Genomic DNA, 26,806 nt, shown 5'->3' on the forward strand with positions numbered 1-26,806 from the left:
CTGGAGTAAAATCTGAAAATGTTAAGAAATCGGTGGTTTTGTTTTATGCGGATATGTGCCATTACCAAACAGCTTGCTATCACTCACCAAGCCAGCCGTTCCTTATCAACCATTTCACTGGAGTGCTTAAGCCACTTGCCGAGCACCCGACAATACACCACATTCGATACGGCGCAGTTTGTGTCCTGATCGAGATGTACAGTTAGCAGTTGCTACAAGGTGAAGGTATATCGAACATATGGCTATATTTTGGGACTCTCCACCGATGTGTGTGCATACTTGGTTATGGGAACCATGGTCGCAAAGTTTCATCACATATCTTATCTGTCGACCAATGACAATCTCTCCCCCCTCTCCCTCCTCCTCTGTCCCCCCTCCTCTCTCGCCCCACCTCTCTCGCCCTCTCTCTCCTCCCCTCTCTTGCCCCCCTCTTCCCCTCTCTCCCCCTCCTCTCTCCCCCTCCTCTCTCCCTCCTCCTCTCTCCCTCCCCTCTCTTGCCCTCCTCTCACACCCCTCTCTCGCCCTTCTCTCTCCCTTCTCTTTCCCCCTCTCACCCTTCTCTCTCCCCTCCTCTGTCCCCCCTCCTCTCTCCCTCCCTTCGCTTGCCCCCCTCTCACCCCCCTCTCGCCCTTCTCTCTCCCCCTCCTCTCTCCCCTCTCTTGCCCCCCTTTCATCCCCCTCTCTCCCCCTCCTCTCTCCCTTCTCTCTCACCTCTCACCCACTCCTCTCTCTCCCCCTCCTCTCTCTTACCCCCTCTCTCCCCTCCTCTGTCCCCTCCTCTCTCCCTCCCCTCTCTTGCCCCCCTCACCCCCTCTCTCGCCCTTCTCTCTTGCCTCCTTTCTTCCCCCCCCTCTTCCCCCTCCTCTCTCCCCCCTCCTCTCTCCCCCCTCCTCTCTCATCCCTCTCTCTGTAAATGTATTCACAAATGTAAACCAAGCATAATGATTAATTCCAAAAAAACAGCTTTCAAACCCTTGGGAAACAGCTGTTTCCCTTGGAAAAATTCAAACCTTGGGATTAATTAATAATTTGAATAATAATAAAACCTTTGGAGTTTGGCACATACCCAGGTATGGCACATACCCAGACAAAGGCACATACCCAGGTCCCCAGTGTCAATTGTGACGTCATACCAAACGAAGAAGAAGAATTGTGACGTCAATCCTTCAAAAAAAAATCAATTAATTAAATAAACATTAATTGTGACATCAGAGCACTGTGTCCTGTCATTGGTTCACAGATACATGGCCGTAACTTGGGAACCGCTCGTCCGATCGATATCAAACCTCGAAAAGGCACATCCGCGGGTCCCCGGCAATATTCCTGGCAAGTTTCAATGAGATCGGACTGGCGGTCATCGAGAAACGGCTGTCGCAGAGAAACAGACACACAGAGATTGCTGGAATTATAGATAGATGTAGAGAACTTTCAATTGCACAAATTATAGGAGAAACAGATGTTATGTAAATCTGGAGCATAGCCCAAAAGGAAGGGCAGTACACCTTTGTGTCATGGACAAAGGCCTTGTAAGCTATGACTAGTTCAAGTTTTCTGAGGAATGACTTTGATCGAAAGAGAATACCCAGTCTGTGGCTGGATTTGGAGGCCAGCTTTGCTCTATGATTGAGCTAGGTGAGGTCATATTTGATGGTGTGGCCTTAAAGTTCAAGAGATTACCCCTTCCATTGGCTGACGATGGAAGTAGATATGTGGGTTCCTTTGATTATCCTTCCACAGTTTCAAGGTGAGACTGTGAGCTAGTCCAGCATTTAAAGATATTGTTACGAATTTCGGTCCGCCCAGCGTGCAATCAGCCACGTAACTCAAATCGCGACCGCGTCGCCCACCCGGACGGACAATTCAGTCGTGACCCTCCGTGGAACTACCGCCAGGAGCTAGTCACGGGTGGGTCTTTCGACCACACCCCAATCGTGCCAATCGGCCACCCGCGGAGGATAGGGTTGTTCGCCAAGCTCGACCTACCTAAGTACCTGCGCGGGTAGTTAACCGGGCGATCGTACCTCGCCGCTGGCCGGCCTAGGACACGAACCGCTTAAGCGGTCCGTTCCAAGCTTCAGTGATAACCGAGAGGTGTTATCGCCGGCCCCGACGGATGTGATTATTTACCGGGTGCTTACACCCTTCTACCAATTCCTTCCGTGATGCAAGATGGAACTTTCAAACAAAGGAAAGGACGCAACGAACGGGAAACAGTTCGACAAGTACATTTATTGCACACTCAGACAAGGCAAGCACGTATTCTCATCCATACAGTAAGGATGCACGTATAACAGTCAAAGCAATGAAAGCAAGAATTACAACCCACTACAAGCAAATGATTATTTACATGCACTTAAACAGTTTCTACTTTACAACACACGGTGCCACAACACGCATTCACATAAAAGCAAAGTAAAGACCCTCTCATAGACAAGGGAGTCAGATTGGGCCCGTGGACCTAATGCGCGTGGAACCTGGATGAGCGGCCAGGTCCACGAGACCGAAAGGTCCTACTCGTGCCCTCGTGGCGCGATGGCGGGCAAGCCGCAATGTCAGCGTAGCTGCGCCTGGCTTCGTGCCCCTGGCGTGGTCGGCGAGCTGTTTCCGGCGCTCCCTGTCTGCCTTTCCCGTCGGCTTCGAGCTCTGTCTCCCGACTTGACTGTCCCGCCGACACTGCAGACTTGACTTCTTCTGCTGACACTCCGCCGCTGCCACTCCACTGCTCCCACTTGGTTCTCTGCCGACGTACTGCGCACCTTGACTTCCACTTGACTTCCCGCCGACGTACTGTGCACCTTGACTTCCTGCCGACGTACTGCGCACCTTGACTTCCACTTGACCTCCCGCCATGAGCTGCGCTGTGCTCGCGCCTATATAGCCCGGGGGAGGGGCGTATATGTAAATTTCTGGATCACAGCGGGTTCGGAGGCGGGGCTACGCCACCCGATGCTCGGTCATTGGATGGATGAAAAGGAGGCGTGAAGCCTTCCTGATCTGCTTTTCAGGGCGAAAGGAACGCATTCACAGCGGGTTCGGAGGCGGGGCTATGCCACCCGATGCTCAGTCATTGGATGGATGAAAAGGGGTGTGAAGCATTCCTGATCCGATTCTTGAGGCGAAAGGAATGCTTTCACAACGCATAGCCCGGCGTGTGGTAGAAAGGTGGAGGTGGTGCGAGTTTGGTTGTTGGCGGGCGTCGTTTGAGAATGGTGGTGAAGCGATGTTTGCGGGATGGAGGTGTGGAGGTAAAGTGGCGAAGGTGGTGGTGTTTGAGTTGTTGGCGGGCGTCGTTTGAGAATGGCGGTGAAGCGATGTTTGCGGGATGGAGTTGTCGAGGTAAAGAGGTGAAGGTGGTGGTGTTTGAGTTGTTGGGGTATGATTGGTCCAAAATAATGATAGAGAAAAGAAAAACGGCTAACTCAAAGGATCGCAGCCCTGTGAACACGGAAATTCCCTTTAAACAACAATGGGGAAATCTAACTACACAATTACTTATCGTCATAACCTTTATCTTAGGACCCTTTATGGTGTATTGCGAATTTCCACAGCCGTAACAATGTTCCATTTATTCAACAGCATCTAATCAACTCCAAGTCAGCAGAAAGTGATGCAGCTGCTGTTTGTTGATAAGTGGGGTCGTGTACTCCACAACACAATGTGGAGTCATCAGTAAAAAGAAAGTGAGAGTTTCCAGAGCATCGGAGAAGTCTTTTATGTGGATAAGGAATAATACTGGGACCAAGATACTGCCTTGAAGCACTCCAGCCTTCACGAGGAGAGAGAGGGTTCATGAGAGGTTTCCATTGATGGATACTTGTTGACTGTGGTCAGTTTTTGTGTGTGTGTGTGTGTGTGTGTGTGTGTGTGTGTGTGTGTGTGTGTGTGTGTGTGTGTGTGTGTGTGTGTGTGTGTGTGTGTGTGTGTGTGTGTGTCATTTATTTTGGTTCTTCTATGTCTATAAAACATTTTTCTTTCATAACCAAGATGGTTTTACTTATCTGTTTCCATGGAGCTGTTCGACTTTGATTTAAACCATTTTGGAGGGTAAGAGAATAAGTTTTGCTCACCTGAGACATCAACAAGTCACCTGAGCCAAGTCTCAAGTAAGTCTCACGTCTACGAGGGCAAGTCTCAAGTCATTTACTGTATATCAAAGATAGACATTGGTTACGTGTAAACCTTTAAGATGCAAAAGGTTTACTCGAGTCACGAGCTGTTTGTTTAAATGAGCCTGATGATTTTTTGGGCATGCGTACTCTAAAATAAATGACATGGAAAAATAAAAATGACAAAGTTTAATTGCTTTAATTCAAACTCCTTGACCAGACTCGGTGGTGTAATGGTTGCATTTGGTGACCAAAATGGTTACAATCAGTAATAAAACTCGATGAGCAGACTCAGTCTTTTGCGTGTCATTAATGTTGGTGATTCTGCTCCGAATATGGAAGGTTGGTGATTCAAATGTTGAAAAGCAAATAAGAACGCCATCAAAATATCCGCCACGCTACCGATAACGAAGTGACATGGTTGCCAGATGTCTGATAATTCAACCTCTTGCACGATGTACGATAGATGATTGCAAATGTATAATTCTGGCAATTCCAAAAAATAAGTACTCTATATTCAACTTTCAGTTTAAAATTCATCACATTTACTCAGTCTGCTGGGAAGATTATGACCTTTTCCGTCACACCTCATGAAGCATTTTTCACGCAGGCGTGACATCATGTCAACACGTGCACAGAGAGTAACTGAGCAAAGTATCACTACCAAATTCTGACTTCCGAGCACGTGGACCATGGACGTGCACATGTCAAGTTAGGGTTTGGGATTCGTCATTTCGATGATATTTAAAAACAAATGACATCATAGTTGTGAAGGTGAATGAATTGAGTTCAAAAAGTGTTCATATTTTGGTCTACGACAAAAAAAAATTAACGATTTAGAGCAGAAATAAGGAGAAAAGTTGATTATTTTCAACATGATTTACTCATCAAATAAATCGGCGACCGAGTCATCAAAATATGGTCAGAATCTGTTTCCTCGACAAAAAGTAACCGAATAATGTATGATAAATTATTAATTTAGTTTTTATTACAATACTTTTCATTTTGCCTCTGACAATCCAGAGTTGATCTCTATATTAACTTTACAACATTTTTTGTGACATTTCAATCAAACTTATCTCTCCACAATGTGACGTCACAGAGTGATGAAAGTTATCACGTAACATCACATTTATCTCCGCTTTCCAAAAACATAATCTCTCCATTTAATATTCGATATAAGGATGTTTTGATTGTTTTATTCTCAGGTGGTTTGTAATATTGCACAATACGCTTCCATGTTTTGATTTTTTTTTTTAAGGCTGTTTATAAAGCTAAGGTGTTATTTTATAACTCTCATGCATTGATGCATTCATAAGGGTAAAAATAATCATATCCTAACCCTAACTTGACGTGTGCACATCCACTGTTTCTAGAATGACGTGACAGATCTACCACGGTCGATGGTTGTAAATTGAAATGTCGCTGTGCTTTGTGGGTTAACGCCGGTTTAAAAAAAGGAATTTCACATGGTTCGTCGGAAGCATATGATAATTTTTCCTGAAAATACAATAATTTTGAGGTTCCAACATGATATTTTCACTCTTTAAATCTGGTAACTCTGCGATGTGAAACACGCAGGTGCATAGAGTAGCAGTGATGCTCAGTCTTGACAGTGCATTGGTAAGAACATCCACTCAAAGCTCAAACCATTGTCTGGTTGTGTGTTTATGTTTGTTTATTTTAGTTCCATTATGAGCCATAAAACACGTCGACTAAAAAAACAAAAACACGAAAGCAGCTTAATGGGTATGAACCGAGCAGCAGCAATCATTCCATATGTACGCCGTACGGCATACATGCCTGCTGAATTCAAGGATGGATAATCCATTTCATGAAAGATACGAGAACCCTACTTGCCTTTCTCCGTAATTTATCTCCTTTTACTCCACTGGACACATGTATGTGCCATCGGATGCTGGAAGCTCAGCGGCACTTTGGACGTTGTATAACTGATACCTTCTCTAAGCTCGGCATGGTTTATTTACTGAGTTTGTGCTCCCTTTGGTGTGCGACTGGCAATCTTTGTCTATAAATATAATCACATCCTACTAGACATCGAATGAAAATTAGTCACAAACGCATCACTGAGATATATTAATTTTGATATCGTGTTCTCTCATTCATCGTCGTTGTTAACAAGTCACAATATTTGTGACTCGAGTCCAAGTCGTCGACTCGAGTCGCCATCTCTGCTGCTCACCCATTTAGCCATCTGAGCTCGCAACAAGAGCTCTGCCCTTGAGACACTTCAAACTGTCACTGGAAGATGCGTGACAATATAGTGTTTCTTTTTCAAAAGACTTTTTTTTGTCCTACTTGGTATTGTGTCATCTGATTAATGAGTGGCTTTCATAATTTAGTTGTAAAGTTGCTTAGATGACTGTGGTTTAACCCTTTGTTTACCGATGGGATTTCAAAGTCCTACCGTATATTAATTACTCGAAGAAACTGCAACTTGCTTCAAAAACCTGTTGGGACTTGTCAATCCATGCAGGCGTTTAACACAAATAATTTACAAATGAATAAAAGCAATGTATTCCCAAGATATGAACACCTCGTCTGTGATGAGATATTGCAAGAATTTGTACCTACTCAATGCATACCTCGGGGTGGTAAATAAGGGCTTAAATCTCTTTCATTTGAATCATGTTCTTCATGAAACGGAAGACCAAGAAGAAAACCAAAGAAGTAAAGTGCAAAGATGGAGTCATCGAGAGGAACCTGGATAGGATTTGGGTTTCAGCCGCTACTCCACATCCCTCAAACCCATCCAGGTGCAGCCAAGTGAGACATAGAAAAATTTCTGCAAGAATTTACTTCTCCTTGCACAGATAGATGAAGAAAGAGAGGAATCGAGAGAAAAAGGGATGAAAGAAAAGAAAAAAGCAAGAAAATGTATAATGATTCAAGAGAATTATGAAAAAAAAATTACAAAAATGTGAAAGGAACAAATAACAAATATGGCGGGAAGAACCTGGACTGATAGATTTCAGCAGTTTCTCCCCAGGTTCAAACACAGCAACATATACAACATGCAATAGATAATGAAGCAAATAATATACCTACTTAAAAATTTTCACTTAAATATCATCGTTCCTGCTCTGTGATTCTCAAACAAATTACTATACTTTAGTTGTGGTCGAAGATGCCATTCAAAGAATAAATCTGGTGAAACAGCATGTTCACAACGCTTGGATGCTGTGTTCATGTAAAAATGAATGATGTTTAAACGTGATGACTGTTCCTCTGCTGTAGAAGAAGAGAAGTTCACAGTGATCACAATCAGCTGACAAAACGCCTTTTGGAAAGAGGAATGGGTTTCAATAGCAAAAAAAACAATCTGTATTCTTTTTCTCTTATCTATATATTTGATAATTTGCAAATATGTCATCCTTTGTATTCACCTTCAATATCTGGGGATCAAACATCAGTGTCGTTGAGCTGATTTGTATCTTGTTCTTGAATGCAGACAACTGCACAAGTTAAACCTTTCAGACGATTGATGGCACCACTTATCAACTGGTTTTGTTTCTATATGGGAAGAAAGTTATATTGTCTCTGTTTGTTGGCATGTCATTTGATGCAAAAACAAATCTTGCAGTATTTCTACATAATTTCTTCTGCGATATTGTTTTCTCATGACTGACAGATAAATCTCCCAACTATGTAGACGATGATCTGCACAATCCTCAAAATGCGAATTATCCTTGGGAATACCGTCGACAATTTCAACTCCTGTGGATTCTTTTTCAGTCATTATAACCACGCAGCGATGTGTATATGCATTGTTTTTTGTTGGTTGTTTATGCAATTTTTATTATTTTGTAGAAGTTGTAATATGGTGCATCGGTGATGGATTACATCATGAGTGGTTTAAAAAAAAATAACTTAAAATATCAAGAATGGAACTCGGAAGAGCAGTTTACGTTTTGTATCCCAATGATAGGCTGGATCTGGACCTGAACCATAATTTGAATCAGCTTGTTCTTATCACCTAACCAAATCATCCACCAAGTTTGGTTCGTATCCACCCATAACTGCTTTTAATATCATGCTATATCTAGTTTTTGGGCTCATTTCAATGGTGAAGAATCGCATTAAAAAAAATTCAGTCATATTCGGATCTTCACCGAAATTGAATCGATTCCTTTTTGTCACACACCCAAGCTGTCCACCAAATTTTGTCCAAATCCATCCGTGACTTTTTGAGATATTGTGTTATGTGTCGTTGTTGGCCCTATCTCTCAATGGTGAAGAATCACTTGTAGTATTCTAGAAGCCGTATCCGTATCCGGATCTTCACCAAAATCTAATCATTTCATCCTTGTCACACACCCAACCTGTTCACCAAATTTCGTCAAAATCCATGCACAACTTTTTGAAACATCCTGTTCATACAATAATTGATCCATCATACAATGATTACATTGAACATGAGCTTGAATGATACTTCTTTGGCAGGATGAAGTCAAGGTATATGAACCCCATCGTTGCTGTCCTGTTTGCCGAAAGGAAATCGTCGGTAAGTCATGATTCAAGAGCAGGTTTTCCTTTACGGCCTTTTCTCTTTTTCAAGCAACACCGTGGGAACTTTGATGTCTGCTCGAGAGGGTGAGCAAACGGAATAGCGTGCTTAATGTTTTTATTCAAAATATGGCACACTAAAGGATAGAAAACTGCAGACAAAGTACCAGGACATGTTTGTAGTCAGATCTTATTATTTTCGTAATTGGATGTGGAATAGTCAGTAAACTTATTTTAAAATACAAACCAACCCAAAAAGTATTTTACGCTGATAAGTTTCTATCAAAACATCTGCTGTTGTCATCTGACAGCTGGATTGTTATTGCTCTTGTGAATTTGCAATCCTGTTTTTCATTTGCAAAGACATTTTTTTAAAAAGGAAACGGTCCAGTGGTTTTTAATTTAATTTTGTGGGTGAATACATAATTTAGTGGATGGGGAAAAAGGGGTCGAAGTGGTGAAGAAGATGCAGAGAAGGAGTATGGAAGTGTTGTGTGTGCAGGAGACCAAATGGAAAGGAGCAGGACGAGGAGGTTATTATGAGGATACAAAATGTTGCATGTGGTTGGGGATGGAATGAGGAATGGCATGGGAATAATAGTATCGGAAGAGATCAGCAAGCAGGTGGTCAGAGTGGAAAGATGGAGGGATGGACACTTATGGCATGGGTGGTGATACAGAGGCAAATGATTTGTGTTATGTCGGTTTATGGGCCACAAACGGTAAGGACTGGGGCAGAGAAGCAGGAATTGAGGGACGCGCTGGAGAGGATGATTGGGATGGTTGAGCTGGAGGCGATGTTATGCATTGTGGGGGACTTTAACGCACATGTGGGAGTAGCGGAGCCGGTTGAAGAACAATGTGTTGGTAAATTTGGGTGAGGAACGAGGAATAAAGAGGGTCGAAAGCTTGTGTAGCTGTTGGTGAGGAATGGGATGGCCATAGCTGGTTCATTCTTTCAAAAGCGGGAAAGCCACAAGATTACCGATAGGAGTGGACATCATAGAACAGAATTGGATTTGTTGGTGGTAAGGAAGCAACAGTTGTGGACAATTAAGGATTGTAAAGCAGTGGCAGGAGGGGGAAAGGAAAGCATCCAGCACAAGCCTGTGGTGTTTGTGGTATGGATGAAGGAAAGGAGGGAGGTGAAGAGCAGGGGTCGGAAGATTAGTTGGGGGGAAGTGTCGGGGAAATGTCCTCATCGAGTACAAGGAGAGGTTCAGGGCTAGGTATGAGCAACTTTGCGAAGAAGTAGAAGGTTTGTAGAAGGAGTGGAAGAAGTATGAAGAGGTTTTCAGCGGAATTACAGAAGTTTTGTATGGAAGGAAATCAGGAAAGGAAGCACATTGTCGAGCGATAGAAATCAGGCATGGGGGATGGAGGAGGGTGCGAAGGCAGTTGGTGAAAATAAGGAGGTTTGGAAGAGAATAGAGAAGATCAAGGAGAGGGGGAGGCTGCCGGATGTGGGGTTGCTGCAACTATATGAGCAGAAGAAGAAAGTAATAAGGAGAGCTGTGGATAAGGTGAGGAATGATATGGAAGAGGAGGTGTACAACAAGTTAGAAGAAGATGGTGGGAGGAAGATGATATATAAATTGGCTCGTGACAGGGATGAGGATGGTAAGTTCATGAATGGGTGGGCACTGACTAAGGATGGTGGCCAGAGGCCAGTGACAGAGAGTGTGGCAGTATTGAAGGTGTGGGGAGGATATTTCAAAGAGTTGTTGAACCAGAAAGGAAGCAACGGTGAGCTAGAGCTGCCGTGTTATGTAGAGGGGATAGAGGAGTTTGTGGCGATCACAGGGAAGGAAGTGTGGACTGCATTGAAAAGAACAAACAAGGGAAGAGCACCAGGCATTGATGAGGTGTGTACAGAGATGACAATTTCAGCGGAATAAGTCAGAGTCGGTTGGACGAAGAGGCTGTTGAATACATGTATGAGCGAGGGTTCAATTCTGGAGGAATGGAGGACAGGGTTAATTGTGCCAATATGGAATGGGAAGGGTGATGTTCAAGATGCATGGAAGTACAGGGGCATTGTGCTCCTCAGCCATGTGATGAAGGTGCTGGAGAGGATTCTGGATGGGAGGATAAGGAAGAGTGTGGAGATGGAGATCGGAGAAGAGCAGCAGGGGTTTAGAAAAGGGAGGGGGATGACGGATGGGATGTTCATGCTGAGACAGCTGGTGGAGAAGAAGTGAGATGGCATTGGGATTTTTGGACCTGAAGAAAGCCAACCACACTGTCCCGTGAGAGATGGTGATGGCAACACTGAGATGGATCTGTGGGAGTGGAAGGAGGAATTTGGGAAACATGAGCTGAAGATGAGTATGGAGAAGACAGCTGATATTTTGTCAGGCAGCAGAGAAAATAAATGAATATCAGGTGAGAGGGGAAGGGGATCAGGCAAGGAAATAGGTTTGAGTATCTGGGAGGAACAATGAGCAGGGAAGGTAGGTCCGAGGCAGAGGAGGATTAAGATGGTTTGGACATGTGCACAGGTGGGTACAAATGCGTGGAGGAGCATTGAGGGAGTAATGGCAGACAAATATATTAGGAAAATTGAAAGGGAAGGTTCTGATGCCGTGTGTTATGCCAGCTTACCTTTACGGCCTTTACGGCCTAACCCTAACAGCACTGACAACAACCTAGGCAACACAACAGAGGTTTGCGAGAACAACTGGGTCAGGAGGGTTGTGGGAGTGAAGAGGGTGGATAGAAGTTGGATGGATGAACTGAAGGAGGAGATTTGTGTTCAGGTGAGCTTGACGCGGAGATTGGTGAAATGCCATCTTAGATGGTCTGGACACTTCATGCAGATGGGGGAAGATAGAATGGCAAAGAGAGCAGATAGATTGAGGGAGCAATTTTTGAAGAAAATAGGTAGACCTCGGTTGAGATGGGAGGATTGCTTGAGGAGTGATATCCATAAGGTAAGGGTGGTTGGAGAGTAGAGAGAGTTGGCTGAAAACAGAGGGAGGTGAGGGAGTATCATGGTCAAGGCTGGGCAGAAGCTTGGTGCCATCGGACCCCATCCCTTTTAAAGGGCAGAGGAGGAGGAGGAGGAGGAGGAGGAGGAGGAGGAGGAGGAGGAGGAGGAGGAGAACATAACTTAATTTCGTCGGTGAATACGTAACTTAATTTAGTGGGTCCACCGAAAGTCATTGCCCAACGAAAGACTCCCTGTGTGGTGATGAACAAATTAAATCATCATCCAGGTTTGTGCTTGTTGAATAGACAGGAACTCCCTTTTAGTGATTGTAATCTCAGGGTTATCTGAAATTATTTGCTCCAAGTTTTGAGGGAAAAACATTCCACAAACCTCAAAATTAACTTTTGTTTCATGTTAATCCATTTGTAGTGAGACCAGCGAATAAGCTGAGCAATTTGTGTCTCAAAATGTTGAAACAGCAACCTCAAGGTTCTGATTTATGATCATGAGAGAACTGGATTGACAAGTGGGATGACCATCATAAGACCAGGAGAGTAAATAATGGGCAGCACTTTGTGGAAGAGATAAATGTCTCATCACCTCATGACGGCAGCATCATGTTGAAATCCTCAAAAGAAAAATGGGTTGGGAAGAAGCCATTGTGAAAGAAAGATGAGATAGAAGGTAGAAATTCTTATTCTTTCGGAGAGTTTCAATGAGAGCTGTTTTTCGGAGGAAAGTTCAGAAAATACATTTTTCCCCATGTTTCACCTGTGTGTCCCGTCACCAGAGCAGGCGGATATTTGCAGACGTTACACAGAGGTACGGAATATCACACAGGCCGGATGCAGCCTGAAGGATGTACCAGTCAACTACTGCAGTGGCCGCTGCCCCTCCATTGCCACAGTGATCTCTCAGGTAACACCTGTTCCTTAAATGTCTTCCATCAGTTTTGATATGCTGCAATAAATTTCCCAAGGACAATTTTTTTTTATTAATCTCTGAAACCATAATTCTTCCAATTAAAAGAAATTCCATTTGTCATTGACAATCCTCATGGGGTGATGTTTTTATTTTGTTTTTAAAAATTTTAAACCATGGCTCGTTGACTTTGTCTCAACTCGCTTTCCTTATTACAGCGCGGCGACATCGCGCTGTTATATAATTCAGCCTATATTTGCCAAGAATTTCACAATTTTCAATTAAATACTGCCTTGAAAGGATCTGGAGACTTTATTCATCTATTTGTAGTTTTACCTTTAATCATTTATCCAGAAATGTAATTCTAGTTCTCATCAGCAAGGTTGGCGTTTTGGATTCTGATGTTTTTTTTATTCACCAGAGACCAGCATATGGAAATGTTTGTCATACTGTTATCCTTTCATCTGCTTTCAACATTTCTCCTTTCAAATGAGACCTTTAAACTCAGCTGTTCTGCCAAAACTGGGCCAGTGCTTCTCACAGGACAGCATGAATCAAATTGTTCATTTTCACTCTTGTGGCCGACCCTATCTTTTTGTGTTTTATCCCTGCCTTACATAACAGGAACCATACATAAACACTGACTGTCAGTGCTGCAGCTACCAGCTGGACCCTGCCAGCCCTGTGCACTTCTTGCAGCTGCCTTGCCCTGGTGGAGGGATCCTACCCGTTGTGCTTCCTGTCATCCATAGCTGCAAGTGTAGTGCTTGTCAAGGTGAGAATTTTAATCTTCATGGAATTTGTATATCCATCTCCATATTGTACACACAGCGGGTTCTGTGCAGTCAGGAGAATCAAGGCCACATGGCAATAATCATCCTGATGCTGTATTTCAGCATTGAGATGATTATTGTCACTGTATATCTGCAGTGTTCAGATCCAAGTCACCAGATTACACTTGATCATAGTGCCTCTGTTCATAAAACGAAATTAGGTGTTTTGGTGTGCAGGGGACAACTGATTTTGACACCTGCACTGTGGATAGGTGATACCTTTTACATATGTCGAGGTTTGAGACAGAGCTAAAGATGGTGAGGGAAATGTGTCAGTTAATGAAGGAGAGGAGGAGATTGGGACCATACTCTGTGCAGAGCGTTGGTGCTGCATAAGCAGTCTCCTTGGCTATTGGGCACAATCCTGGACGGGTCGCCACTCCGACATAGTATTCCAGCATGCTGGCACTCATTTTGCCGACCTCAGAAGGATGGCAGGTTGAGTTAACCCCACCTGGTATTAATTCAACAGCTGAGCGGGATTTGAACTCAGGACCCTAGGATCCAAAGCCCGCCACCCAAACCATTAAGCCAACACCAGGCATAATGAAGAGTTAATGAAGGACCAACATTAACTGCCTCGCTACATGGAATATAAAAGGTTTTGGATAGATGTGGATTGGGACGTGTGACTTTGTGCTCTCTGCTTGCAAATTTATTTCCTTGTAAAGTAAGATTTCATAACAGGCAAGCAGGGGACACATAATGGAGCATTTTTTGTGTACAGTCAAGTCTCATGGAAGAGCTGGAACACTGAATGTATGAGGATACACCAAAAGAAAAGGAACAGGTAAGAGAGGAGGGAAACACCAACAGCAAGTTGAAGAACAAAACAGAGGGAGACTTGGACAAATGATGGGTGTGGCGAGGAATAAGGGGCACTAGAGGATGAATGTGGTGGACAATATGGCTACAGAAGCAAACTCTCAGGAAGGAAAAACTGGAAATTTGGAAGGAGTTGGGCTTGGGAGTGATGGGAGGGGAGCATTGTCCTAATTCTAAAGGATGTCAACCAAGTTGTCCTTTTAAAATATTATATTTTGGAATCAATCCATTGGTATCCTTCATGAGAGTTGTCTCACTATATAACACCATCCTGCACAGGATGGCGTTGCATCACCAGAACCCGAGACTTGGAATTATTACTTGAAGTGAACCACAAAGGAAATTTCAAAAACATATATTGAACTCGATGTAATAGTTCTCAAATAATTTCAGATCCTTACATAAGGAAAACCCCAATACCGGGCGTAGTGGCGTGCGCCTGTAATCCGGCTACTCGGAGGCTTGGGTTGGAGGATCGCTTGAGGACGGACGCTCTGCGCTGGGCCGTGCTATGAGAGGGTGCAGGGCAGCCCAGAATCATGGCGAAACCCAATCCTTATCCCTGTATCGTAAGAGGCGACCAGGGTTGCGTCAGGAAGGGCATCCGGCGTAAAACCTGTGCCAAATCAGTATGCGGATCATAACGGATGATCCGCTGTGGCGACACTTAACGGGAGCAGCCGAAAGAAGAACAACACACCATAAGGAAAACCCCATTAAGTAGTCAAAACCAGCTTCAGTTATTTATTTTCGGTGCAGGTAGCCATGTCTTGTCCACAATTGGCCTCAACACAGATATTACATCATATTATCACGTCAGAGGGTAGATTAACACAGGCCTTCTGAGCCGGAGGTCGAAAGGCCTCTGCGAATGACCGAAATGATGTTTCCCCAATTTACTGTGTTTTTTAATTACCTACAATCCCCCGAGGATTGCTCAAATCCAAGCTGGAAATGGCAGTGAGTCACACGTGAAGGCCAAAAGGCGAGGAGATGTTTCTTATTATTAAAAGGCTTATGTACAATGTATTTGGGGAAAAGGAAGGCAGGACGCCATAAATAAATATGGAACAGACCTTTGGTCGATAGACAGAGAAGGATGGAAGTAACATGCAATCTTATGCACAATGAAAATAAGTAACCGGCTGTGGCACCAAAATATCGGACTCAGAACATGAATGGGAATTTAGGCAGGTGTCTTGAGCTGGTCTTGAGCTGGTGTCATGCAGGTTGGCATGGCACAGAGCGACGTGAAGGTCAGGAGGGAGAATAGGGATTAGCATGCTCAGAGACGAGGTAATGGCGATGAGAAGCAAGGTCTTACTCTCCAGAACAGTCCTTTCTGGGGAGCGACAAAACAGGGAGGGAGGTTGGCGCCACTGAACTCAAATGTGAACTCAATTCAAATCTCCACACATGCATGGATACTGCCTTTTCCTCCTCGAGAACTGCCTGAATGGGCAGCGGATCTCATTATTGGCTGCCCTTGGGACGGCCCCTTTCCAATTGTTCTGCCCTCAACAACAATTCATGGCTTACCATAATGCCATGTCCTGTGGTCTGTCAGCCAAACAGTTCTGCTTTAAATGCGTGAAGCACTTTCTTTGTGCCTTTTGTGCTCCACCTGTACAGGAGGTCGAAACATCACACAATCTTACCCTATTCTACTTTAAGGTTGACAATCACTGCCTCCTCAGTCCACATCTTTCCACACAAATTACCTCTGACAGATACCCAATACAAGAGTAATTCTACCCCACTCAACCACATGGTCCATTCTATTATTAGCACAATCTATCTATGGTTCCGCATAACAATAGTATATGGTAGGGCTGGAACAGTGGCTGGTAATGATAGGCTACGTGGGCAGAACCCCCCTCCCCTCTTCCCCTCCCCCACTCCCAACACCTAACACTGACCAAGTATACAGATTAGAAAACGTCCTGCACACTTTGTGAAGCAAGTCCCTTCCTGTGGCTGACCAATCCAGAAGTTTATAATCAGGTTGAGAATCGATCCCATACTCGACAGCTCCAAGGTAAATGGACAGCTCAAAGGTAAGTGCACCATCCTATCAGACCTACCTCTGCACCTTTATCAGACTTGTCTTTGTCAGAAATATGTAAAGGAGAGAAACTCTACAAAAAATAACAATTAAATCCCTTGTCAGCTGAAGTATTTTTAAAACGTTCATGAATACTAAAGATCATTTCCAGTTCAAAGCATAGATTAGAGTATTGGGCCAAGCAGGCCGCCATGGTAAAGTGTGAGGCTGAAGTGTTAACTACTCTAAACCAGCAACGATAACATCAGAAGTGACAACAGAAGGTAATCAGAGAGGAACAATATGCCGTTGTCATCTGCTTTCATTTTGCCAAACCTCACCTGGTAGCTCACCGGATGAAGGGATTGAGGCAAATCCTTCGGGACCCCCACTCTTTGATGATAGGAGGAAAGCCACGGGGTAACCTTCCCAGGTCAGATTGCAGTAGTGTGTGTCAGGGTGGTAATGAGGTGTCGTCCACCAGATGGCAGTCTCCTTGGTTCACCTGAGGCGTTCTCTTCGGGTGGGTGCCTGGAATATCCCATCATTAAGAGAGGTTGATGACCTGTCTGTTATTGTCTGAGCTCAAGCGCTTGAACATCGGTATGGCAGCACTCTCTGGGGTTCGGACTCCGGATAGTGGCGAGATCATGGCGGCTGATTACACTGACAATTGGTTTGGTCACTCTGGTGGTTACCATGCCCAAGGAGATGCTGTAGCTGTGTCAAATGAGCTGATTACAATGGTAATTGAGGTCACACCAGTCAATGAGCGTATTACGAAACAAAGGATTCATCACTCCTTGGGTGTCATTTCCCTGGTCTTTGTTATGCTCCGACTGAGGTGAGTGATCTCACCGTGAAGGAGGCATTCTAAGCCACACTCGAGTTTGGTTGATCAGTGCCCCAGGCGAGATACACTTCTAGTCTTGGGGGATTTCAATGCATCAACTGGAACTGATAGGGATGGTTATGAGACATGTGTTGATCCCCATGGGTCTGGAAATGTGAAGCAGAATAGCACAAAGTTCCTTGACTTTGCAAGAAGTCATGGACTTAGGGTGGCTGGTTCATGCTTTCAGCACCCACAAGCTCATCGCTGAACTTGGTATTCAAATGCTGGCAGTGTGGCAAAGGAGATTGACCATGTCCTTATTGACGGTCGTTGGAGGATGATCCAGAACTGCAGGGTTTTCCAGAGTGCTCAATTCCTCAACACCGACCACAGGCCTGTTGGAGCAACTCTGAAGATGCAACTTAAATCTGGGAAAATGGTACCATCCCAGCCGAGGCTGGAAATTGGCAAGCTCAAGCATGAGAGGGCAGCTGAAGAGTTTACGAACACGCTGAGTGGGGATTTGGGGGGTCTAAGTACTTTGGGGAAGCCTGAAGAGTTATGGAGTGCCTTCAAAACCACCATCCTTGATGTTGCCGGTGAATGTCTTGGAACTCACCATAGGGCGAAGAAGAATTTTGTCTCTCAAGGAACACTGGATACCATTCACCAGAGTCACAGGGCCAGACTTTATGGTAGAGCTGAGCTGTTCAGGGAGTTGAGGTGTAAAACTGTGCATGCACTGAGGGTGGACAAGGAGGACATGTGTGAGGAATCTGAGAGTGTAGAGCATCACCTGTGGTCAAGTGATTCTCATCCTGCTTACAGTGGAGTTGACGCATTACGTTCCTCCAAGCCCTTCCCTCAGTGTACTGCAGTTAGAGCAGAGGGTCGATGGCTCTTGACAGAGGAGTCCCAAGTGAAGGGCCCACTGGGCCAGTTATTTTGAGTGGCTGTACCAGGCTGATCCACCAGCTGTTGAGTTGGATGGCAAGGTTGTTACTATCCCTATTGCTGACCATCTAATCAACTGTGATCCACCGTCGTTTGTGGAAATGCAGGCTGTAGTGAACCAGTTGAAATGGGTTAAAGCTCCTGGGATCCGTGGCATCCGTGCTGAACTTCTCAAGGCTGGTGGAAATGCTGTACTCGTGTCGTTGAATGCAGTTCTGTACTCTGCCTGGAACACAGGCATCATCCCAAATGACTGGAAGTAGGGCCTTGTTGTCCCTCTCTGGAAAGGGAAGGCTGATCACCAAGACTGCAACAACTACCGAGGGGTGACGCTGCTCTCAGTGCCGGGCAAGGTCTTTGCTCAGATAATTCTTGATCGGGGTCGCCACCTTCAGCTTGAGCACCAGCTCCCAGAGGGGTCAGGCTTTACACCAGAGAGATCAACGATTGAATGTATCGTTGACCTTCGGGTCCTCACCGAACACAGACGAGATTTTCGGCAGGGGCTGTTTGCAGCCTATATTGATCTCTACAAAGAGTTTGATTCAGTGAATCAGGATGCCCTCTGGAGGACTCTTAGTATTCGTGGGGTGCCATGCAAACTGAACAATCTGATGTCTGAACTAAACTCTCGTACTGAGAGTGCTGCGAGATGTGGTGATACCATCTTCAACATATTTCTAGTTGTTCGTGGAGTTTGTCAAGGGTGTGTACTGGCCCCCACACTTTTCAGTGTTTGTATGAACTGGATTCTGGGGAGGATGTTGGAGAGATCAAGCTGCGGTGTATAATTAGGGAATGTCAAGATCTTTGACCTTGATTTTGCAGATGATGCAGTCATCTTCGCGGAGAGTCTGGAGATCATATTGAGGGCCCTCGAGGTGCTGAATGAGCAGTTGGAGCCGCTGGGATTACATGTTTCCTGGGTCACAACTAAGATCCAGTCTTTCAATGACATCTTGGATGCTGCGATCTTATCTGTTCCTGTTTGTGGTGAGGATATTGAGGTCACGGAGAGATTTACTTACCTTGGCAGTGATATTCTTGTCTCTGCTGGCTGTGAGCCAGAAGTCAATAGACGTCTGGGTCGGGCCTGTGGAGTCATGGATTCACTGGATTATAGGGTGTGGCGCTGCCAGTATCTGTGCAGGATGAAAGTCTGAGTCTTCAGATCCTTGGTGCTTCCATTCTTGCTCTACGGTTGTGAGACTTGGACTCTGACCAGGGATCTGACACTGCAACTTAATTCCTTTGGTACCAGGTCTCTTCGAAGGATCCCTGTCTGTTGCTGCTCAGATTTTGTGTCCAACGAGTAGTTGCTGAGAGAGACTCAAATGAGATTGGTTACCTGCATAATCCGTGAGCAACTGCTGTAGCTGTATGGGCATGTGGCTCATTTTCCTGACACTGATCCTGCTCACCAGATTCTCTCAGTGAGGGAGCCTCATGAGTAGAGGAGGCCAATGGACTGACCACCTGCCTTGAGGTTGCAGCAGATTGATCAGCATCTCAAGGAGATGGGGATGGGCCAGGCATCTGCCTGGGTGTTGGCCAGACGGAGGCCCCTGGAGTATCGGTGGAAAGTGGACGAAGCGACGCGCTGCTCTGGCGCATGCTCCCATAACTGACCTGACCTGACAATGAATGGGCATATTATGCCTTGGATCGGTCTATTACAAGTACCATTCATTGGTTGACATTGCTATTGCACAGTGTCATTCACAAATGGTACATGAGTTTTCAAAACCAGCACTCTTCCCCTTTCCTCTCCTGCATATGGAGTATATGCCTCGTGTTGGCTTAATGGTGAGGGTGGTGGGCTTGGGATCCTTGGATCCTGAGGTCAAATCCCACTTGGCTGTTGAATTCATACCAGATGTGGTTGACTCTGCCTGTCATTCTTCCGAGGTTGACAAAAGGATTACCAGCTTGCTGGTATCCCGTCGGAGTGGCGACCTGTGCAAAATTGTGTCCAATAGCCAAGGAGTCTGCTTAGGCAGCACCAACGCTCTGTACAGAGTATGGTCCCAATGGATGGATGGATGGATATGGAGTATGTCGAAGGTCCCTTTACGTTTGCCTGCCCTGTTGTGTATCCCTTTTCAGTCTTCACTATCCATTCTACCATGACACCTTTTACATGCTTTCATTTCCTTATTTCCCTTCCAATAACTTACATTTTTATCCCTGCTCTTCCCATTTACTTCTCACTCATATTCATTATTCACCCCTCCCTTCCTTGTTAGATGCTCCATTGTTCTCCTCCATTATACCAAGATAGCATGATTAGTCTGTTCAGTTTTCTGGTAACCTGCCACATCTAACATCGTTCTATGACCAAAAATCCCATTCCTTCCAGTTCCAACAGTGGGGAGACACCATTGTTATTAATGGCAAAAGGCGATTCTTGATTGTAGGTGTACCTTTCAATCAAATGTAATTAGCATTAGATCATTGTTGTTTGGACTATTTTGTGCATCTGAGTATCCTTGACTTAAAATACCAACAGTGAGATTACCAGTGCAGGTCTGAGAAATATGAGGCATCCATAACATTCAGTTTGAATGAGGTAAGTAGGTGATTTCTTCTTGGAAAACAGGTATTATTGCAAGTGCACAAGTTTTTTGGAAAGATTACCTTGAAAACATGTCCAGTTATTGGTGTGAATGCTTTAACTTCGATTGGACAAATAAACTGCAAGGGAAGCTGTTAGGGGCAATTCTGTAGGGGCAATTTGTGCTACCTGCCCTCCTCCTTTCCTGTTCGTTCATTCCCTTGGTTATTGTCTCAAACTGTGGGACAACTGCGTCAATCAGTTTCCTATTTATCTTCTGTTACCTCCTTCTTCCATGAGCCTAGATCTTGTATTGTTAAAAAGTCCCATTCTTGCACAGCTTGTCAATAGACTGCCCAAGTGGGTGTTGGTTCACTGGCAGTCTCAGCTTGGTGATGATATTCTTCTTTTTCTTGTGTATCACAAATAGCGACACTCAGGTCCAAGTCGAGTTGATGGTCTCTAAAATTGAGATTAATTGCTTCGATACCGGGTTGCTTGTATAACTATTCCTCATTTATTTTGCAGGTGAAGACCTTTCTTGAACCCAGCAAGATGCTTAACTTTTTATAGCCAGTATTTCATGTGAGCTAGCGATTTGCTGCAATTTTTTTTCTCTTAGCAATCTGATTGAATTTATCAGTAGGAGAAAACAACTGATTTGATGGAGCATTTGAGTGAATTTTCACTTTTGCTTTGTTATGTGACCTGTGCTATATGCACCAATAAATCACAATATGCACTGAAGGCAAATGCTTGTGTCCCTTCATGGAGGAGATAAACAGACGTTATGAATGGAGGTGTGCAATTTTACCAATGGAAATTGCATTTGAAGCTGGGCAATCCACTTTGACGGATTCGTGTTTCTCTTCGAGCTGGAATGTGCTGGTCAGATCTCTCGGAGCTTCTGAATCGATCATGTTTTATGCCTCCTGTTCTGCCAATGCTATAATTGCCTGCATTAACCCGAGGAAGACTGAGTATAACTCAGTCAAATGGCATCAGATAAGAGGAGATTACAAATGCTAATGATTATGTAAAAAGCAAGTACTCATAGCAATAGCACCAACTGCAGAGATTAAAAAAAAGTTCTCTGCTCCATCGAACATCGTCACAGATTTAAAACACTGAAGGAGTGAATCCACTTTTCTACTGCATTGGATCCTTATAATTACAAGCAAATACAACCCATCACTTTGCTGATGGGGATAATTAAGGGGGGTGGGGGAGAGGGGTGGAGAAAGAGAGAGAGACAGAGAGAGGAGGAAGAGGGGGAAAGGGTGGAGAGGAGGGTGAGGGGGGGTGGAGGAGGTGAGGATGAGGAAGAGGAAAGAGGGAGTTAGGAAGGAGGTTGGGGAGAATGACACCTCATCACACTCTGGGGGGGGGGGGATAGTACAGGATTGAACAAAATAGGGTACATTTAAACCACATTAATATAGCACGCGGAGACCACCCGGGGATATCCACAGGGGAGAGGGTGGAGAGGGTTGGGGGTTTGGGAGGAGGTAAGTGTGAGGGGAGGGGAAAGGAAGGCTGTGAGGGGAATAGTACTGCAGCATAGCAAACCAATTGTTCAAATTTGCATAAAAGCACCAAAATTGGTACACATGTAGAATAATGTATTCTAAACAATTCTATATATGGAGCCACCCGAGGGCTGACCAAGGCAAAATGTGTGCATGTGCAAAATGTGTGCAAAAAATACAGTGCATCTGGGGATGTGTACAGTGCAAAAGAGTGAGAGGGGTTGGAGGAAGAGGGAGAAGGGTGGGAGAGAAAAGAAGAGGGGTGGGAGAGAGAGCGAGAGTGGTTGGGGGAGGGGAGAGTGAGGAGGGGGGATTCCGGCAAATGAGAGGTCCAGTTTAACGTCTATTCAAGAGACAGCACACAGATTGATGGATCACTCTGCCTGTGAAACACTGGGATGACAGTTTATAGCTCGGTCGGGATTCATACCCAGGCGAGACAGCCTAAAGCGAGCATGCATACCTCTCAGCTATCCTGCCGTGATGTGGCAATTCATTACTACTGAAAACATTTTTAACTCATTGTAATCATCTTATTTATTTTGCCTTCCTCACTTCGGAGATGTCCCCATGGAGAACTGCGCCGCAGTATCACCATCGAAGCTTGAAGTGCACTCGCCAATTGACTTAAGCACTCAAGCAAGCACTCCCATGAAACAGTTGATAAGGAACTGCTGGTTTGGCAAGCGATTAGTGATCGCTGATCGGTCATATAAACACCATGCACCCGGAGACACCCAGAATGTCAAGTGATGTCTGAATTGGACAAATGAATACTTTTTTTAACAGTCTGAACGACTGCTGAAGTCGATAACGAAGTTTTAATTTTGAAATTTGCCTGAGATTAAGAATTATAGAAGTTATGTTATGTGCGGAAATGAAATAAAGCCACGGACGCTGGCGTCTCCAGGTGTTTATAAGCATTGCATTGTATCCAGCGATTCATAGGTTTGAGAATGAGGCATTCGATGATATGAGTGAGGGGAGTGGAAAAAGGAAAAAACTTCCTCATAAAGAAACCGTTGCGGCCTGGTCCAAGTCAAGGCATTGTTGAGCAGGCCAAAAAAAAAGGTGAATTAAGACCCAGTAAGGGTTAGCGAGGTGACCAAAGATGAGCCGTGATAAAAGATAATTAAATAAGGCCATTAAATATCTTCAAAAAAGGGTGTTGAAATTCACCCAAACACCCAATTTTCATTCATGCACTGCCTTTGGAGTCCTCTTAGTATGCAAGAAAAGTTTCAGGCCACTAGGTTTCATGGTTTTGGAGTTATAGTTATGGAGGTGACACACAAACTAACTGACGCACAGACATTTATTATTATGGACGAGCAAGGGTGCCCACCTCCCACCCCTTCCCTTCCCTTGGACTACCACCTACCCACCCCCCCCCCGACCCCCCGCCTTCCCCACTTCCCTTTCCTCCCTTGATTAGTGGAGGTTGGCTTTGGGGCTTCCCACTCTCTGGGGATGTGTACAGTGCAAAAATGCAAGTTATCTCCACAGCTGACTTGAAATACCCTCTACCACCACCACCGGGTCACGCGACACGATACACATTCACATGGAGAATTTTCATCACCTTCCCTCCAGAACCCCCGCAACTACAGGTGAAACCAAGTAGTCCATGTTCACTACGAGGTCGAACTTGGTCCATGTGCCATGTTTGGTGGCAATTGGCCCAGTATTTTTGGTTTTACACACACACACACACACACACACACACACACACACACACACACACACACACACACACACACACACACACACACACTGACAATTATTTGTTTATTCGATGTCTGAGTTTTAATTATTGTTATTCTTGATGGATTCTTGTGTTGTCTTGACACTGAAGATTATCATGGAAAGGCATTTTAGTCGAAGAAAAAAACTGGAGAGAAGTTCAACATCACCGAATGGCACACAGGGCAGCCTTGGAGCATGTGATACAGGAGAATGATCTAGAATGGTATGATATATGGGAGGTAAGCAGACAGAAAAGTGACAAGCAGCTATCGGTGAAGCTAACAGGGTTTAAGATTGTATTCGTTGGGTTGATAAATTGTAAATACAAAGAGGTGGTGTTAACACTGTACATGAAGTTAGTGAGGCCTCATGTAGAATATTCTGGACAGTTTGGATCATGACATCTGAGGAAGGACATACTGTAGCTGCCAAAGATAGGGTTCAGTGTCGAGTGACTAGATTGATTCTGGGCCTACCTCGACTAAGCTATGTGGTGTGGCTGAACGAGACATCATTTTTTTTACATTAGAAATGAGATGATTATGAATGGACCTGATAGAGATTAAGATAACTCAGGGTATAAGCAAAAAAATGCCAAAGAGATTTTTTGCAGAATGGAGAGTCACAGGACCAGGGGCCACAGCTTTAAAGAGGAGAGTTGGGGATGGTAGTGTAATGCAAGGGTCTTTTGCTCAAAGAGTAGTTAATGGATGTAATAGTCTCCCCTGTAAAAGTAGGGCAGCAGAAACAGTAGATGGGTTTAATCTGGATTACATTGGTAATCTAGAAGCATTAGGGATGGAGAGGTACATTGATATTTGGTATTGGCATGGCTTGTTGGCAGCTTATGTAGATAGATGATTGTATATATGTGCAATAATTGTGATATCTGTGGGAGGGTCTCGTCAAAAGTGAATGTGCAGTCGGTGTTTATTCACTCATCATCCTTCAACACTCCTCTCTCCATCCTACCCCCTCCCCCCCCCCCTCCACCATCGGCCTTCAAGTTTTTTTTTTTTTAAGGGTATAATCTGTTTACATCACGCTTGTGATGTCCCTGTGGCTGTCTGACTGTTCTCCTCCTCACTCCTCCCCTCACCTCACGGGTGAAAAAAAGTTGATAAACTATTGGATTGAATTTTAGTGATATTCATAGCGTGCATGCTTGATGGACCGAATGGCCTCTTCCTGCATCAAACTTGTCAAAGTTCCTTATATATCGTTGTGGATGTCCTTGTAAATTATATAGTGGTACGATCAATCACAGCTTCATTCAATCACAACCATGATATGGTATTGATGATCATAGGATGTCCTGGACTCACTCATCTCCCTCTTGTTATTTATGTCTCCTGTTCTGACAGACTCGATGCTCGTGCTTGCAGTGGTATTGCGATCTGCATCAGAAGTTCCCTTTCAGATAGTCCCTGCCCTGCTCTGTCTCCTACCCCTCCTTCAATCCTTTTGGAATATCTCTATATCTATCTCTCTGTATGTAGCAATTTCCCTTTTTTTGTTCAGTGTCTACTGCCCTCCCAGCTGTGATAACTCTATTATGAGGCTCTCTCAGCCAACATCCACTCTCATCGATCCCAATTCTGTCTTGTCTAATCTGTTCCATCTTCTCTTCTTCCTTGGCTTCCTTTGGCCCCTCAGATCATGTACTCTTGAAAGTCTCTGTCTCCCTGGTGGTCTTCGGGGATTTGCCAATTCACTGCCATGTCTGGCAGTTTTTAATCAGGCATATTTGTCTGGCCTGTAGTGTACCATCACTTCCATCAATTGGTCCTGTTTTGTGTTTTTTTTTTTGTCATATGCTGACAATGCCTGGGACAAATTTCAAAAGCAAGTACAGTATCTCTCTCTCATTCATCAATTCACACCTTCAGATACCCTCTGCAATATGTCATTGCTCGTACAATGATCCCTACAGTAAAGGAAATTCCATAAAGCAAGCTGCCTTTTCCTCCTGAAAAACCAAACCAACCTGATGAGAACCGGCAGTCACTCTGCAAGACTCGTAAACATTGTTCACATTCTCAGTTGTGCCAGAATTCAAGATCAGTCCCATCTGAGTCTGAATGCAAAAGTCTTTCATGATCCACAAAATGAGTTGGCAGTTCATCTCATCTCTGGATATCCAAAAAGTCAAATCCATCTCCAGAACATGCTCCTCATCTGCTCCTGCACTCTTGAAAGATTGGGTCACAATGGACACCACCTCATTGCCTTTACGCATCCTAGACCTTTTCACTCAAAAACATCCCACAGCACATACGATAATGGTCATTTCATCTATCTTAGATTTCATATTTTTATATTTCATTAGAAATGCTGTTCATTCATTACTGCAGAGCTCAAAGCTTAAACACAAGAAATTATTCGCAAGAAACCAAAGCTGATTATATGTCATGTTTATCCAATGCATTCTAGTTTGGGTAGAGTCAAAGCAGTTAATTCACCGGAATACTGTGACTGGAAGTACAGGTTAGGGGTCCATAAACACCGAACCTGAATTAAATAAACTGATTTGGCTTTAAGTTTGCGGTATTTTATTGCTATAGTCTCAAGGACTCATTCATGATGAGCACAGGAAGTGCAAAAAGCCTGCACTTGCTTTGGCCTAAAAGCATATATATCATGGTTCAGCGTTCTTGTTTTATCGCACCACGATACACATCGACCTCTAAATCAACGTGAGATTGGATGCACTTGCTAGTCTGATGGATCCATCAGTGCTGACACCAGCTAGAATTTCCAGAGTTGTAGAAATGGGCTCCGCTGATTGCACATGCGAATGGAAATCCACTGTCACAAGAGTTTTATTTGTGATGCCAAATACAGTCCTGAGCCGTTTTATTTGTGATGCCGAATACAGTCCTGAGCTGAAGTGTAATCAAGAGTGAACATTATATTTTTGTGTTTGACCTGAAAGATGAAGCATTCTTTCTCAAATGTTCTGCAATTTCTTCTGGAAAATAATTATCCCGAGAGGCTGAC

The 26,806-nt window shown here is 44.4% G+C and overlaps 1 protein-coding gene across 1 annotated transcript in view; it reads left to right on the top strand.

Moving 5' to 3' along the window:
- The window catches only part of LOC147028321 (SCO-spondin-like), a 25,392-nt gene extending 4,114 nt beyond the window's left edge, over positions 1-21,278 (top strand). Inside the window, exons 2-5 of the mRNA XM_085876547.1 lie at positions 8,571-8,631; positions 12,356-12,483; positions 13,111-13,261; positions 21,060-21,278. Coding sequence (XP_085732673.1) covers positions 8,571-8,631; positions 12,356-12,483; positions 13,111-13,261; positions 21,060-21,076 — 357 coding nt within the window. The 3' untranslated portion in view covers positions 21,077-21,278. The remainder of the gene's footprint in view (positions 1-8,570; positions 8,632-12,355; positions 12,484-13,110; positions 13,262-21,059) is intronic.
- The last annotated feature ends 5,528 nt before the right edge of the window (positions 21,279-26,806 follow it).

The sequence above is a fragment of the Eptatretus burgeri genome, chromosome 4, assembly GCF_056783735.1.
Source record: "Eptatretus burgeri isolate ZD-2024b chromosome 4, Ebu_testis_v1, whole genome shotgun sequence".
Taxonomy (NCBI): Eukaryota; Metazoa; Chordata; class Myxini; order Myxiniformes; family Myxinidae; genus Eptatretus; species Eptatretus burgeri.